At 45.2% G+C, this 17,040-nt stretch overlaps 1 protein-coding gene across 2 annotated transcripts in view; it reads right to left on the bottom strand.

The window, feature by feature from the left end:
* Positions 1 to 17,040, bottom strand: part of TM9SF2 (transmembrane 9 superfamily member 2) — a 121,520-nt gene that overhangs the window by 36,233 nt on the left and 68,247 nt on the right. For both annotated transcript variants that reach the window (XM_029604499.1, XM_029604500.1), the window contains exon 11: positions 8,696 to 8,815. In XM_029604499.1, coding sequence (XP_029460359.1) covers positions 8,696 to 8,815 — 120 coding nt within the window. The remainder of the gene's footprint in view (positions 1 to 8,695; positions 8,816 to 17,040) is intronic.

Genomic DNA, 17,040 nt, shown 5'->3' with positions numbered 1-17,040 from the left:
GGTACAGTACTGGAGGTGAATTTCTTATGAGTACAAAGGAAGAGAGGGATCTGAAGGGGTAATTGTATCTGATGATCTTAAGGTGGCCAATCACATGGATAAAGCAACAGTAAAAGCCAGAAAAATGCTTGACTGCATACAGACAGGAATGGTCAGCAGAAAAAGTGAAGTGATATTGCCCCTGTATAGGTCCCTGATGAGACCTCATTTGGAATCCTGTGTACAGTTCTGGAGACCGCACCTTCAAAAGGATATAAACAAGAGAGTCGGTCCAGAGGGTGCCTACTAAAATGGTCAGTGGTCTTCATTCTAAAGTATATTGAATAGACAAAGATCTAAACATGTATACCCTAGAGGAAAGGTGAGATGGGTAGATATTATAGAGATATTCAAATTTCTCAAAATGTTTCCATGTACAGGAGGTGAGCCTTTTTCAATGGAAAGGAGGCTCTAGAACATGAGATGAGGTTGAAAAGGGGTAGATGCAAGAGTAAACTGGAAATGGTGGAGGCAAAAACTACCTGACTTCAAGAAAGCATGGGATAAATACAAGGGATCTCTAAGTGATGAGAATTATAATGCTAAATTAATTGGATAGATGAACAGACTGGATGGGCCTTACGGTCTCTCTACAGACATGTTTTTATGGTTATCAAATTGATGGCCCATTGCTGGGACAGAAAGGCCTGGGTCTAGCAGGGTTCCAATGAAGCCCAATTGCAGGGACAGACTGACATGGGACTTAGGGTAGATAATGAACCCTAGTGACTCAAGCATCCAGATGGTCAAGTGCATGGACTCTTTGGCCCCTGCCTGAGAGGCGCTCTTGACCAGCAAATCATCCAGATTTTATTTATTTAAAGCTTTTTTACACCGGCATTCATGATAATCACATCATGTCGGTTTACAAGTAACAAGGGGGGTGATAACCTAGAACATATAACAGGTGGCAAGAAGCAAAAAAGTTACAATAAAACAGGGGAAGCGGGAACTGGGAGAAGGCAAGAGGCCTGAAAAGTTTTTAGGAATGAAAACAAAGAACAAGGACAACTATTTACATAATACTGGAATGTGACTTGGTGGTTGTAGTAATCAGTCTGTTGGGTGGAGGAGTCCGTGAGGTTCGGGAAAGGCTTGTCTGAATAGCCAAGTCAAGCCTTTTTCTAAATGTTAATAAGCAAGGCTCCTGTCTGAGGTCCGGGGGAATTGCGTTCCATATAGATGGACCTGCCGTGGAGAAGGCTCGTTCCCTGAAGGTGAGGTGGTGTGTCGCTTTGGATTGGGGGACCTGTAGCGAATGGGGGACCTGTAGCGAATGGCACTTCCACTACCGCATTCTGCCATTTGGGCTAGCGTTGACCCCATGTGTCTTCACAAAATTAGCTGTGGTAGTGGCACACCTTTGCAGACTGGACGTCCTCGTTTTCCCCTATCTGGATGATACGCACACATCCCCACCCCCCGGAATGTACTCGGGTCCCCTGGTCAGATCACCAATTAATCTCCGCCACCTCCATGACACAAACCCGTGCCACCCACCTCACTCAATCGTCGTTCCGCTACAGAAGAAACTGCTCCTCAGAAGTCCTCAGCAACCATTTGGCTAAGGAACTTCCACACATTGACCTGTCAGACCCCAACTCAGCCCTTCGATCTTGGAGCAACATTAGAGACAGCAACAAACAAATTATGTCCTCTAGCAACAAAAAAACCCAACCCCAACTCCTCAAAAAAACAACCGTGGTTCACTAATGAACTCAGTCAACTCAAACAAAACCTTAGACGGAAAGAAAGCAATTGGCACAAAACCCCTTGCTCCAGCACACTATCTGCATACAAACTAACTCTCCACCACTACAAGAACTCCACCCTAAGGGCAAAAAAGGACTTTTATGCCCACAAGATTCACGACCTTATTTTTTACTCCAAAGCATTATTTTCCTACGTATCTGAGCTAACGCCCCTATGATCCCTAACGACCTAGCACAATCCAAAGCTGATGAACTAGCACTGTACTTTCTTAACAAAATCTCCAATCTCTTAACTGTTACCCCCCCAACCCCTCCTCGACTATCAGCTCCTACCATCTCCCTAACAAGAACATCTCACTTGAATCATTTGAACCCACCACAGCTTCAGAGATCCAATCTCTAGTAAAGAAAATGAAACCCTCTTCCCATCCACTCGACCACATCCCCACAAAACTGCTACTGCTAATACCAGATACCATTTCCAAAACCTTGGCTGATATCATAAACTGTTCCTTATCTCAGGGAATCTTCCCAGACGCTCTAAAACTGGCATCTCTGAAACCTCTCCTAAAGAAACCGAATCTCGATCCTAAAGATCCCAACAATTTCCGCCCCATTTCCAATCTTCCTTTTGTGGCCAAGATAATGGAAAAATTAGTCAATTCTCAACTTTCCGATTACTTAGAAGATCATAAAATACTGCATCCCACCCAATACGGGTTCCGCAAGGCATTAAATACCGAAACCCTTCTCATTTCGCTGACTGGTCACCTCATCATGGGCCTGGACAAAGGCCAATCCTTTATACTAATTCTCCTCCTCGACTTGTCTGCGGCCTTTGACACCGTCAACCATTCCATCCTCCTGAACCAGCTGGTAGACATCGGAATATCAGGAATGGCTTTGTCATGGTTCAGATCTTTCCTCAGCAACAGAGGTTACAAGGTCAAAATTAATAGCAAAGAATCCCTCCGCTACGACTCATCACTGGGAGTTCCACTAGGCTCCTCCCCTTTCCCCTACCCTTTTCAACATATACCTCCTTCCACTCTGCCAGCTGCTAACTAACCTCAAACTAAAACACTATCTTTACGCAGATGACGTGCAAATATTGATCCCCATCAAAGAATCCATTACTAAAACACTTGAGCACTGGGAAACTTGTCGACGAGAGATTAACCTTCTTCTCTCTAGTCTAAACCTGATACTAAACACAGCTAAAACAGAACTCCTCATCTCCCCAGAAAACAGCAATATCACACAAAGCGCACCATCTAATATCTTTGTCACCCAAGCAAGAGACCTTGGAGTTCTAATTGACAACAGGCTAAATTTAAAATCATTCATTAATCGCACCACCAAGGACGGCTTCTACAAATTGCAAGTACTAAAAAGAGTCAAACCACTCCTCTACTTCCAGGACTTCAGAACAGTTCTCCAAGCAGTGATCTTCTCCAAGATAGATTACTGCAATTCTATCTTGCTAGGTCTCCCTTCCTCCTACATTAAACCTCTTCAGATGCTCCAAAACTCGGTAGCTAGAATATTGACAAACACCAGAAGAAGAGACCACATTTCTCCTATTCTAAAAAATCTGCACTGGTTACCAATACACTTCAGAATCCTCTTTAAGTCCATTACTATCATCCATAAAACCATCCATTCCCAAGCCCCGCTTAGCCTTCAAATCCCGCTTACACGACACTCCTCATTCAGACCCATCAGACCTCATTCAGACCTACCATGAATCAGAGTGACTGGGGAAGATCTCTATGTAAGTATGTGTGTCCTTGAGCTTGAGAGAGCATAGCCAGTCCCCTTTTTCCAAAAAGGGAATCAAGGTGCCCAGAGAAACAATCTTGAACTGGTCTCTTTTTAGAAAACTGTTCAAGGCCCTTAGGTCTAGGATGGGACAGAGTTCTCATTTTTCTTTGGAATCAGGAAGTACTGGGAGTAGAATCCCAACTCTTTGCCCTGATGAAACAGGCTCAACCGCTCTGGCCGTTAAGATGGAGGAAAGTGCCACTAAAAACACTTTCTGATGTGCTACTAGTCCCAAAAGGTTTAATCTATATCCTCTTCAGCTCATGGTGAGAGCCCACTGGTCTGAGGTTACACTAGGCCATTGGTTCACATAGAACTGCAGCCAGCCCCCTACCAGGAGGCCCCTCACCATGGATTCAGTCTTGGCTATACTCCCCATCATCCAGTAAAAACCTCATCCCTGGAGTTGACTGGGGTGCTGGCTGGGGCTTTGGGGCCCTTTGCTGCTTAAGACAGCTACAAGGGGGGCCTGTTGATGCTGATAGGGCTAAGGCAGCATCAACAGGCAGTATCTCCTCAGGCAGAAGAAAGACTTCCTATGCCTGGACATCAAAGACTTCCTGGAAAAGGAGGACAGATCCTGAGTGACAGCAGAGAGCTGCTGGAGTGTTGCTTGGTGGTCCCAAATCTGGTCCACTGTGACTGAAGCCCAGCCCCATCTCCTGACAGGTTTCCTATTCATTGTATTATGGCTCCCATCAACCCTAAGTGCAGCTCCCTGACTCTCACCCCACACATTCTCTGGAGGCTTGCTGACAGTGCTGGCCTCCGAATAGCTGTTCTTTTTTTTCTGGCACTCTCTGGCTCTTAGTGAATTTGAAACTTACAGTGCTCAAACCTCCATATTTTCAAAAGATAGTAAGAACAGCACAGGAGTTCAGGCACCACATGGCTCAAACTAACTAAGATGCATGGTGCTGTTCTGAATACAACCCTGGCAGGAAGTCTCCAGAGAGGGGGTATGTGTGGGGGATGGGAAGAGATGGTGGTGCAGTTCTGGTTGCTCCATTTAAAAAAAGATATAAGTAGAAAAGGTACAGAGGAGTGTGACAAAAATTATAAAGGAGATGGAACAGTTCTCTTATGATGAGAATCTAGGTCCTTTCAGGTTGGAAACGAAATGGCTGAGAGGGGACATGATAGACGTTTAAAATTATGAGTGGGATGGAATGGGTTAATAAAGAACGGTAAATACTAAAACAAGGGGACACTCCGTGAAACTAATAACCAGTGGATTTAAAACAAATAGCGGTCCATATTCAAAAGCCATTTAGATGAATAACTGAAAAGTTATAAAGGATACTTACTTCCAGTGCAGCTTGGACAGAGGCTGCATTGGACATCGCTGGGAACAGGTAAGTTCGAACCCCTGCTCCCAGCAGAGTTTTTAAGGGGTCAGAGGTGCAGTGGAAAGTTAATGAAGATGGTGGGGATGGAGGTGCAGCAGGCATCACTGCAACTTGGTGAGGGGGGGGGAGGGGTGAGAAGGTCCACAGCAGGCAAAAGTTTCTGAAAAAATTGATTGGGGGGGGGGGGGGGGGGAGAACAATTTCAGGCCACGGGGCCCTGTACTTCAATTGTTTTTGAAGTTTCCCAGCTACTTAAACTGGATAAGTAGCAAGTTATCTGGCCACACAAAGTTGGATAACTTAGAAATCTAATCAGCAATATTCAAACATAGTTGGTTAGGTTTTTAAGTTATCCAGCTACATGTAGTCGGATAACTTTAAGCAGGTATAGTCAGCCGGACATTTATCCAGCTGAATATACTGAATATAATAAATTATCTGGCTATCTGTAGCGGGATAACTTCTCAAGTAAACTGCCTACTGAATACTGGCCTCATAGTATAAAGCAGCGCTTCTCAACTGGTGTGTGTCGCGTCTCCCAGTGTCCTACTACCCCGTTCTTTCCTTTTGCCTTTCTCCCGCCCCCGCGAGCCAATTGGAAGCCTTTCTTCCTACCCCCATTGCCCAATGGGAAGCCTCCTTCATTCTGCCTGCCCCCGCCCTACCAGTGGGAATAGGAAGAAGGGAGGAAGCCTTTGATTGGCTGGTGAGGCAGGCATCAGAATGCCGTGGGGTGGGAGGAATAGAAGTTTTTTAACTCCTAAGGAGGAAGGCTGCGTGGTGAAGAGGAAACCTGACCCCGACCAAGCAAGGCTGCCACAGCCCATGGTGGCGAAGAGAAAACCCGACCCAGACCGAGACCACCACGGGAGCCCATTCCCGTGGTGGCGAAAAAAAAAAGGCCTGCCGGAGTAAAGCCGTGGTGGAACTGGAGACCATCCCTGCAGTGAAAGAAGTTTTTGGTGAGAGCTGGTGTGAGTGGGTGTGAATGGGTGCAAAAGGATGCCTGGGTGAGAGCTGGTGTGAATGGAAGCCTGGGTAAGAGCTGGTGTAAATGGGTGCGAGAGCATTTGTGTGTGATTGAGAGAGAGAGAGAGAGACTGGTCAGGCTGGTGATGTGTATGTGTGAGAGAGAGAGACTGGTCAGGAAGATGACTGGTGTGGGGTCTAATTTGGGGGGGGGGGGGGGGGGTGATGACTGGTTGTGGGGCGCTAAGGAAGAGGACTGTGAGGACAGAGCTTCAGCAGCCCTTGCTGTTTCTGGTGAGTGCTATTGGCCTGGAAGGGAAAGGAGTAGGAGAGTTGCTGGAGAGGGTAAGTAAAGGTGGCTTTTTAAGGTTATTTTTCTTGATTGACTGCCATTTTAATTATTGGGTATTATGCGATGTCTGCTGTTTTGAAATATTTATTGATATTTGGACATGTTTTAATAATTTTAATGAATTTTTAATTGTTGGATATTATTCTGTTCAGCAGCTGTTTTGTAACATTTATTAGTAAAGCTTTACAATTATTTCTGTGTGGGGCTCTATAGCAGCTTGGCTTATTCTGTTTTTCCAATAGGAAATTTATTAGTGTTTAGGGCCTGGTTTAATAGTTGTATTTCTTAGATGGGTTGTTACTGTTTGAGTGTGTTCCATAATACAGGTGTAACTTTGTGCAGATTAGTTTCTGTGCATTATTGAAGATCCTGAGAGTCTGTTAGGTGCTATATTTCTCTTTCCATTTCTCCAGGTTCACACTGCATGCAGAGTGGCTTTTTTTGGTTTTCCATTCCAGTTTCTATCTCCATATTTATAATGCGTGGTCTTTCTGTACTTTGGTGAAGGTCGGTTCTGTGTGTGTGACCGAGGTGAGGTATTTTACTAGCATGTAGGCAATTGTATTAATCTTATTTGCTGTGTTCTCAATAGGATATGCATTAGTGGTAAATTACTGTCTTTTCATAAGGAAGGCTGTTTTGCCTGGTAGTAAAAGGAGTTTGTTTTGCTTTTACTGGGATGTCATCAGAACCAGAATATCTTTTTTGTATGGCGAGTTGTACAGGGTAATGCCCTAGATCTGCTCTGTGCTCATTGCTGGGGGTTGAGGGGATTCCTGTGGATGCAGAGTGCATGTTTACATTTAGCCCTGTGATGGTCACATGTTCACTGTGTCATGCATGTGAGAACCATCTGTCAGGTGTGTCCCGGCCAAAAAAAGGTTGAGAGCCACTGGTAAAGTACTTTTCCATTCAGCGCACAATAAAATTGTGGAATCTGTTGCCAGTCAAGGTGACTAGCATAGCTTAAAAAAAGTTTGGATAATTCCTTGAGGATTAGTCTAACATTAGCCAGGTAGCTATTGCTGTTCCTAGACCTACTTTATGGATTTGTCAGTACATGTGACCTAGACTGGTCGCTGTCAAAGATAGGATACTAAATTCGATGGACCCCTGTTCTGACCCAGCATAGAATTTATGTTCTTATGGGGATAGGAATGGGGGTACAGGATGGAGATGAACTGGCAGGAGAGGTAGATGGAGATTGAGACTGGCTGTGATTGGGTTGGTTGAGTGTGTTTTGGGGGAAAGGAGCTGGGGGGAGATAGCAAGTTGAGAGAAATGGGATGGGGAAAAATGTGTGGGTGAGATAGTCTAAAGGCGAGAAAGATAGGATGTTGGGAAATAGACCGTTTTAGTTACACAAGTCATGATGAATGTACTGAAGCAGTCAGGCTGATTGCATCACTGAAGGGAGACCCACCTTCCCCATGGTATCAGCTACTTTGGCAATAATTCTGGTTCTCACATTGAAATTCCTTTGCCAAAGTGGCCCCTAGTTGAAAAATTGTGAAGATCATTGATCTACATCATTTCTTGGTTGGATAAAAAGGCAACAAAATAACCCAGAAGTCCCACAGCCCGATGTGTCAACTGATGCGCTTAAAGTCCTACAAATTTAAGTTTGGGTGTGCTGATGTTGCTTTAAAACGTATGTCATTTGTACCATGCAATAGAGTACTACCTCACAGTTACATCATACTTGCACTTTTTCCACAACAGTCCAACTAAAGACTGTAGGAAGAATGAGTGGCTGTAGCAGGACCGAAGCCACCCTGTGCTTCTCTTCCTCCTCCTCCTCCCTTGCAATAGCATAACAGAAAGCAGCAGCAGAGCGACCTCTTCAGGTCCCTATAGCTGCTTCCACCCCAGGACCCACACACTTCCTGTCTGGAAAGGAAGCACAAGAGGAGTGGCCATAGGGACCAGAAGAGCTGCCTACTTTGTTTCTGCACTGCTAGCCTACTGTGATCTGGGGTCAGGGGGAGAGGAGGGGAAGAAACATGCTGAAGAACTGAAAGTGGGGAGGAACCTGAAAGGGCACATGGCAAGAGAGGGGGAACACTAAGGGGAAAAGACGGGGAGATGGAGAACAGCTGATGGAGGAAAGAAAAAAAAAATATGGGTCAAGAAATGGACAGCAAACAGAGGTAAGCCCACTGCAGGCAATAGCAGGTAATGCAAAGCAAGGGGGAATACATTATGAATAAACAGATAAATATACAATGTCCAAATAATAAAACATAGTACTGTATACAAATGAATTCATACAGCATTATCTGAGGTTTACCTGCGAGTTCTCCTTTGTGTGGTCTGCATATTGCTTATGCCATATGAGTTTATACTTTATATAAGCCTTCAATATATTACAATTTGAATATTGTATTCAATTTATTTATATTTCATTCCCCATTCTATTCATGTTATAAGTTTAAATATATTTGACTTACATTTATAGAATCTGGCAGCAACATAACCTGCTGGAGTTCCAAGCAGTACCCATAAGACAACAGCGCATGTCATTAAAGCTCCTCTGTTAGCAGGTGACAAAAACCCAAGGCAAGCAAAAACTACAAAAAGAAGAAAAACATCTTCAATTATATTGCTTCAATTCAGATTAAGCAAAACAGATTAAGATGAACAAAACCCTACTAAATGTACACATATATCCCCCTAAGAGCTTTGAAAGCAACTTTGCTTACCGAAAACTGGGTTCTCTGTAGGACAGCAGGATAAATTAGGAATGACAACATGGATGAGAACATCTGATGGTGCCAAACAGACCCCTCTCTCTAGCTCAGTAAACTTATTACTCAGCATGCACAGGAGGTCCTGCGTACACATTGGTTCGATAGCACCTCATTGTGGCGCTTAGTTTGTTAGATAGTCAACTATCCAGGGAGGCAGGTGTGTATTAAACATGGCTAATTCATCCTGCTGTCAAAAGATAACTATTTATGTTAAACAAACTTGCTTTCTCTGTCAGCAAGACGGACTGAATTAGCCACGGCATGAGGAAAGCCAAGGGTTGTAGTGGAGCACATAATAAAAAAGAAACCCCAGACCACCATGCAAAGTGGGCTAATTGGTGAACAGGCTATGCAGAACGGCTTACCCAAAGCTACTGTCACTTCTGGAGAGATAGTTAGACAATAATGGGACACGAAGGTGTGACGTGAAGACCGTTGCAGCTGTCTTCAATGGACAGGGCTCTTATTTGAGCCACTGAGGTAGAAATGACTCTTACTAGATGAGCCTTGAAAGAGTCTGGGATCTGGAGGTCAGCCAGAGCATAGCAATGTGTGATAGTCTACTAGCCCTTTCGACAATATGTGTTTGAAACAGCTATTCCAAGTCTTCTGACAATGTGGATGAGTTCTCTTTAGATAATGAGATGAAAAGGATCTAGTGGCTAGATCCAACGGTCCTGGAGATAGATACTCCTTTTTCAAATTATGCCTCATTGGGTAACATTAGCAATGGATGTGTCCACCAGGGGGGTAGGGCATGCACACAGACTCCTTCCAAACTTGGGAGATCTGGTTGGTGACAGAATGCCTGTTTCAGATCAACCTCTTGGAACTATAAGCCATCTGACATGTGGGAAAAAGAATTCTGATGCAAGTCAACCACCAAGTGGCAATGTTCTATGTCAACAAATAAGTGGGACCAGGGTCCTGGACACTTTGCCAGGAATCTCTAAGAACTATTCTCCAAGTACTTACCTTCCTGGAGTTTACAATACGTTGGCAAATCATCTCAATATGAAGCTGCTCATAGATTTGTCCATTAGGAGAATTACATGAAAAGTTAATACAAAAAAAAAAAAAATCTAAGGATTCAATGACCGATCAGTGGTCGAGGCCTATTTGTATACCAGTGCTCTGCACAGGCACCACAAAAGGAAAGGAAACTTAATCACCAAAAAGCCTACTTAAGGATGACTAAAAAGGGAAGAATAAAACTGTATGTGATTAAGTCATTCCTGCTGAATTAGGAAATTGAAGGATCCCAAAAATGGAAATTGATTCTTTCCTGGTAACTTTCATTCCTGTAATACCTCAGATCAGTCCAGACTCCTGGGATTTGCATCCCTGCCAGCAGATGGAGACAGTTTTACTGACACTTTACCTAGTGTGCCAATTGCAGTCAGTACTGACCTGTATCCAAGCCAAACAAAACTATAACCTCTTCCTTCCAATGAGCAGGTGGAAGGTGAAATTACCCCAAAAATGGAAACTCATTTCCCAAAACCAAATCAAGAGAACAGCACTGAAAGCGTCCAACAATTCTATACTATATACAGACCATCAGAATGAGCGGGAGACTCTTCCCTACTACATGAATGGGTCTCTGGACTGATCTGTGATATTACAGGAATGAAAATTAGCTGGTAAAAAACAATTTTCCTCAGGAGGTGTGACTAAGGAATAACGGTTATTCAGAGGCGGTGAATACTACTCTTGCAGTCCCAGAAAACCTCTACTTTCCTGGCATGTCAGGGTTTGGGGTGTTTTTGAGTCCTGGTGTATGGACCACGGGGTGGTCACGACCCATGCCTCCATGGGTGATGTCTTGGCCATTTTGCATGATGGTCTCTTGAAAGGGTTATCCTTTAATTCCCTCCGAGTTCAGGTGGCGGATGTAGGTTCCCTTCGGGGGCCTGTACGAGGCGTTCATTTGACATCTCATCCGGACATGGCTCTCTTCCTTCGGGGGGGGTGGGGGGGGGGGTGGGGAGACATTTCCATCCTCCCGTTTGAAATCCTTGTTCTTCCTGGAGCCTCAATCTGGTTTTGAGGGCCTTGTGTGCTTCACCGTTCGAGCGGTTGAAGCATGTGACGTTAAAGGGTCTCACTTTGAAGGTAGTCTTTCTGGTGGCTGTTTCCTCGGTTCGGCGGGAGTCGGAGCTTCAGGCTCTCGTTGCGAACCCTTCTTGAGGATTACAGATTCGGAAGTGTCCTTAAGAACGGTTCCCCTCTTTCCTGCCTAAGGTGATGACATCTTTCCATTTGAATCAGTCTGTGGAGCTCCCTTCCTTGTTTCAGATCCTCCAACCTCCTAGTCAAGGGAATTGTGGATGTGAGGCGGGCGTTGTTACAGTACTTTGAGGTTACCAACAGTTTCCGCCTGTCTGACCAGCTTTTTGTGCTCTGGAGCGGTCAGAGGCGAGGGCAAAAAGTATCAAGGGCCTCTATTACTCAGTGGTTGAAGGAGGCCATTAGCTCTGTGTACATCGCAAATGGTCGGCCGGTGACTGTCTGGCTTCATGCCCACTCTTCCTGCTCATAGGCAGCCTCTTGGGCTGAGTGACAACAGGTTTTGCCTCAGGAAACCTGTAGGGCAGCTACTTGGAAGTCCTTGCATACATTTGCCAAGCACTACTGTCTTGATGTCCAGGCCCCAAAAGCAGGGGGGCTTTGGTGACAGGGTGCTTCAAGCGGGACTCTCGGGAGCCCACCCTCTGTAAGAAAGCTTTGGTACATCCCAGCTGCCTGGACTGATCCGGGTACATATGGGGAAAGGAAAATTGGTACTTACCTACTAATTTTCATTCCTGTAGTACACCACAGTCCAGACTCCCACCCAGGTTGGGTCAGAACCTGAAGCCAAACACTGAACGAGAGTCGCTCGTTCAGTGTTTGGCTTCAGGTTCTGGTCCCGTGCAGGCGTGTTGAGCGGGTAACAATTCTCAATCAGTTTCCAAGTTTATTCTTCCCTCTGCTCGTTCAGGAGGAAATTTGTACATAGGTGAGTTGTATTCCTTTCATCTGGCTTGGGTACAATTCAATACTGATGGGCTGCAGTTGGCACCTCAACTTAAGGGCAGTGTCAGATAAAAACTTCTGTCTCCATCTGCTGCAGGGGAGGCAAAACCCAGCTGTCTGGACTGATCTGGTGTACTACAAGAACAAAAATTAGCAGGTTAAATACCAATTTTCCTTTCCTGGGCATACCCAGATTAATCCAGACTCCTGGGATGTATCTAAGCTCCCCTAAACTGGGTGGGACCCAGAGTGTCATGGAAGTTGGAGCCATGACATCCAAACAATAATGCCTGGTGAAAGTGTGTGACTTCCAAATTGCCGCCCTGCAAATTTCCTGTGGAGTCACCTGTTGCGATTCTGCCTAAGAGGTTGCCTGAGCCCAAGTAGAGTGAGCCCTCACACCCTCAGGCACCATGTGATTGTAGCTTTCAATGCTTTGCCTCCTTTCTTTGGACCACTACATAGTACAAAGAGATGATCCAAAGTATGAAAATCATTAGTAACCTTCAGATAATGTAATAAAGCTCACCTTACATCCAAGATACTAAGCTCTTTTGCATGAGGCGAGGAGGATTCCAAAGCTGGAAGCTCCACTGTTTGACTAAGATGGAACTCTGAAATCACGTTTGACAGAAAAGAGGGCACTGTGCGTAATACCCTCAAATCTGAGATCTGAAGAAAAGGATCTCCTCACGATAAAGCTTGGATTTCCATGATTCTCCTGGTCTGAGCAAATAGCCACTAGAAAAACTACTATAAGAAAGGAAAATTCCTCGAGGCCATGGAAAAGTAGACCATCGATTCCTACTGCACAGTATCTCGGCAGCTGTAAAACTGAGTCGCCTTGGTGTTCTGTCTAATCGCCATTAAGTCCATATGGGGATACCCTCCCCCCCATTTCCTGTGACTGAGATGCATCGCCACCTCAGACAGCTCCCATTCCCCAGGGTCCAATTGTCTGAGTAAATCCGCCAACATTGTCTATCCTGGCTATGTGGGATGCTACTAACTGCTTCAAGTGCTGCTCCACCAAGAGAATCACCTCTGGGTCTTTCGAGCTACTGCCTGACTTTTGGTCCTGCCTTGATGGTTGATGTATGCTGTCATAGCATTGTCTGAGAGAACCCTCACTGGACATTCACGTAACCATGGAAGAAAGGCAAGTAACAAGAAACTACTGTTCTCGTCTCTACCCGATTGATAGACCATGAGGCTTCCTGTTTCGACCACTGGCCCTGCACACACTGCCGCCCCCCCCACCAATTGGAAAGACTGGTATTGGTTGTGACTATCACACAATTCTGAACATCCAGTTCTTCACCACACTAGAGATTGGCACGAATAAGCCACTTTGAAAAAAGTGTCCTTGCCTTCCCACTGTAGGAGTAGATGAAACTCCTCTGACAGATTCCAGTGGGAGAGAAGAGCCCTCTGAAGAGGCCACATATGCACGAACACCCATTGCACTAGCTCCAATGTCGATGCCATAAAGCCCAAGACCTGCAGATAGACCCAGACCTTGAGCACTGGCAGCTCTAGCAGATGTCAAACCTGACTCTGCAATTTCAATAACCTCTCTTCTGTAAGAAATACTCTCCACAAGGATGTCAAACCAAACCCCCAGATACTCCAGGGTCTGGGAAGGCTCTAGATGGCTTTTTGTCAGGTTCACCACTTATCCCAGAGACTTCAGATGCCCCAGTACTTTCTGCACTGACTACCAACATAGGTCCTCTGATTTCACCCAAATAAGCCAGTCAAGATATGGATGCACCAACTTTTCATAATGTGGCAGTTTGAGGAGCTATCACCAAGCCGAAGGGAAGGGCCCAAAATGGAAATAGTTCCCCTAGGACCATGAACCTCAAGAATCTCTGGTCCTCCAGCCTTATGGTGAAATACAGATATGCCTCTAACAAGCAGGGAGAAGCCAAGAATGGTCCTTTGCATACTACCATGACTGACCTCAAAGTCTCCATGTGGAAATGAGGAACCTTGAGAGCTGCATTTACTTTTTTTAAATCCAAATAGGCCAAAACATTCTTTCCTTCTTGGGAACCATGAAATAGATGGAGTACCTTTCTGTTCTTTGCTTCTCCCGAGGAACAGGGAGAAGAGACTGCTGAGGGGGGATATGATAGAGATGTTTAAAATGAGAGGTCTAGAACGGGTAGATGTGAATCTGTTATTTACTCTTTCGGATAGTAGAAAGACTAGGGGGCACAATTAAAACTAATCGGAGAAAGTTCTTTTTTACTCAACGCACAATTAAACTCTGGAATTTGTTGCCAGAGGATGTGGTTAGTGCAGTTAGTATAGCGGTGTTTAAAAAAGGATTGGATAAGTTCTTGGAGGAGAAGTTCATTACCTGCTATTAAGTTCACTTAGAGAATAGCCACTGCCATTAGCAATGGTAACATGGACTAGACTTAGTTTTTGGGTACTTGCCAGGTTCCTTTGGCCTGGATTGGCCACTGTTGGAAACAGGATGCTGGGCTTGATGGAACCTTGGTCTGACCCAGTATGGCATTTTTTTATGTTCTTAGGAACTATAGCCCCTAATTAGCATAAGTGGTCTACCATCTCTCGAACAGCCACCCGCTTGGTTGGAGAAGCCAAAAAAGCATCTCGAACCAGACGAGCAAATTCTAATGTATAACTTTATCCCACTTATGACCCACTGGTCCATTGTAATTTTGGCCCACTCCTTATAAGAGAGCGCTAAATGCCCTCTGATGGCTGGAAGCGAAGAGTGGACCATCCTTGCTTCATTGTGAGGACTTCACACCTCCTGATCCTGTCCCAGGACAGTCTTGAAATGGCTTCCACCCCAAAAGGAGAGACTCCAAGACTGAAGTCTCTCTATGGGTTGTCTAAGGCCCCACAGAATTTTTGCTTGGCAAAATCTCCTATCATCCCTAAACCTCGCCCTAGCAGGAACAAACTGCCTGCCCTTAGGCTTTTCTTCGGGCAACTTATGCATCAAGGACTCGCCCAGATGTTTCATTATCTGCCTCAAATCTTCACCAAACAAGAGTTTCCTCTTAAAGGGAGGAGCTCCCAACTGAGATTCTGACCAAACATTCATGGACAAATTCCGTAACCACAACAATCTTCTAGCTGACACCACAGACCTCATAATCCTGGAAGACGTCCCAATCAGGTCATACAGAGCATCCACCTGGTACATCACAGCCACCTCTAACATTTAGCCCGCTGCACCGCTAGGCCCGAAACAGCCTGCATCTCCTGCAACTGATGCATCCAACATAGAGAGGTTGTCTGCATGAAATTGCTGCAAATCACGACTCAAATACTGAGAGCTAAAACCTCAAAAATTCGAGGAAAAGCTCCAACTTGCGATCTTGCACATTTCTCAAAGCGGCAGTCGACACAGAAGCATCAACCTTAGGAAGTGCCAACAGCTCTAACATCTTTGCAGCAAAGGATAAAGCGTTGCCATTGCTCTGTCAACTCTTAAACCGGATTCTAGAGTATCCCAACCAACATTTTCACTCTTATGAAAGGGAAAAGTTTTTGATGGTCCATGCAGGTTATCCAATATGGGATCCACTCTCTCTAGGTCAGACTCCTCCTGAGAGACTTTGATCCCCAGCTCGTGAAGCACAGACAGAATCGGGAGGACAAAGCTCTTCCCTTTGGGAAAGGCAGACCAACTTGGGCTCATTTCACTTAGCCACTGGAACCTCCTCTGATCCTTCAGCCCAGTCTACCTCATCCAGCATCTGATCTGTAATTGGAGAATCTCTTTTCGGAGCATCTGGGTCCTCTGAGTCTTCAGTGTCCTCATCAGTACCCCCAGCCTGAGCAGAAAGATTCCGTGCCCTGTAAATGCTTTCCCTGTGCTTTCTTTTTACTGGCCTGGGATCCTTTACTGGACAGGAGTCGCTCCTGGATCGAGACCGGGACCTAGCATCCCCTCCAGCTGCCCTTTCAGACAAATAAACCATATGCATGAGTAAAAAAAAATATCAAACACCATAGCACTGCTGCCCTCCAACACCTCCACACAACAGATTACCACTGCCACCCCGACCATCACCGGAGCCAAATTTGATACCTTCGAACCCATCTCAGCCAAGGAGATTGAATCCCTCCTAAAGAAACTGAAACCATCCAGCCACCCATCAGATAATATACCTACAAAACTCCTCCTTCGTATCCCAGACACCATAAATTGCACCCTCTCTCAAGGAATATATCCAGACTCACTAAACTCCGCGTCACTCAAACCTCTTCTGAAGAAACCTAACCTAGACACACAGGATCTCTCTAATTTCAGCCCAATTTCCAACCTTCCTTTTGTTGCAAAAATCACTGAGAAACTGGTCAGTTCCCAACTCTCGGATTTCCTAGATGAAGACAATATTCTCTATCCTACTCAATACGGGTTTCGCAAATCCTACAGCACAGAAACCCTCCTCCTCTCCCTCACGGATCACATCATCTTAGGCCTAGACAAAGGTCAAGCATTTCTTTTAGCCCTTCTTGACATCTCGGCAGCATTCGACACGGTGAACCACTCTACTCTGTTAAGCCGTCTCTCAGACATCGGTATTTCAGGCTCCGTACACAGATGGTTCAATTCGTTCCTAAGCAACCAAACCTACAAAGTCAAAACCAACAACAAAGAATCATCCAGCATTAAATCATCAGTAGGAGTTCAAGGATCCTCCTTATCCCCCACCCTATTTAACATCTACCTCCTCCCCCTCTGTCAGCTGCTTACAAACCTAAGATTAACACATTATCTCTACGCAGAGAATGTTCAGATCCTGATCCCCATAAAAGAGTCACTCTCAAAGACTCTCAGATTGAAGGCAATTTTCCCAGAATATATCAACCAACTCCTCAACAATCTGAATCTAGTCCTAAACGCGTCCAAGACTGAACTGCTCATTATCTCAGCTGACCATACCGACTCCTCGCTTCAGCCCCCTCCCACAACCCAAATCTCTCATACAAGAGACCTCAGAGTAATCCTTGACAATCGTTTAAGTTTAAAG

This window comes from Rhinatrema bivittatum, chromosome 5 (assembly GCF_901001135.1).
Source record: "Rhinatrema bivittatum chromosome 5, aRhiBiv1.1, whole genome shotgun sequence".
NCBI lineage: Eukaryota > Metazoa > Chordata > Amphibia > Gymnophiona > Rhinatrematidae > Rhinatrema > Rhinatrema bivittatum.
The sequence above is the reverse complement of the archived record's forward strand: the minus strand, read 5'-3'. Positions and strand labels throughout refer to the sequence as shown.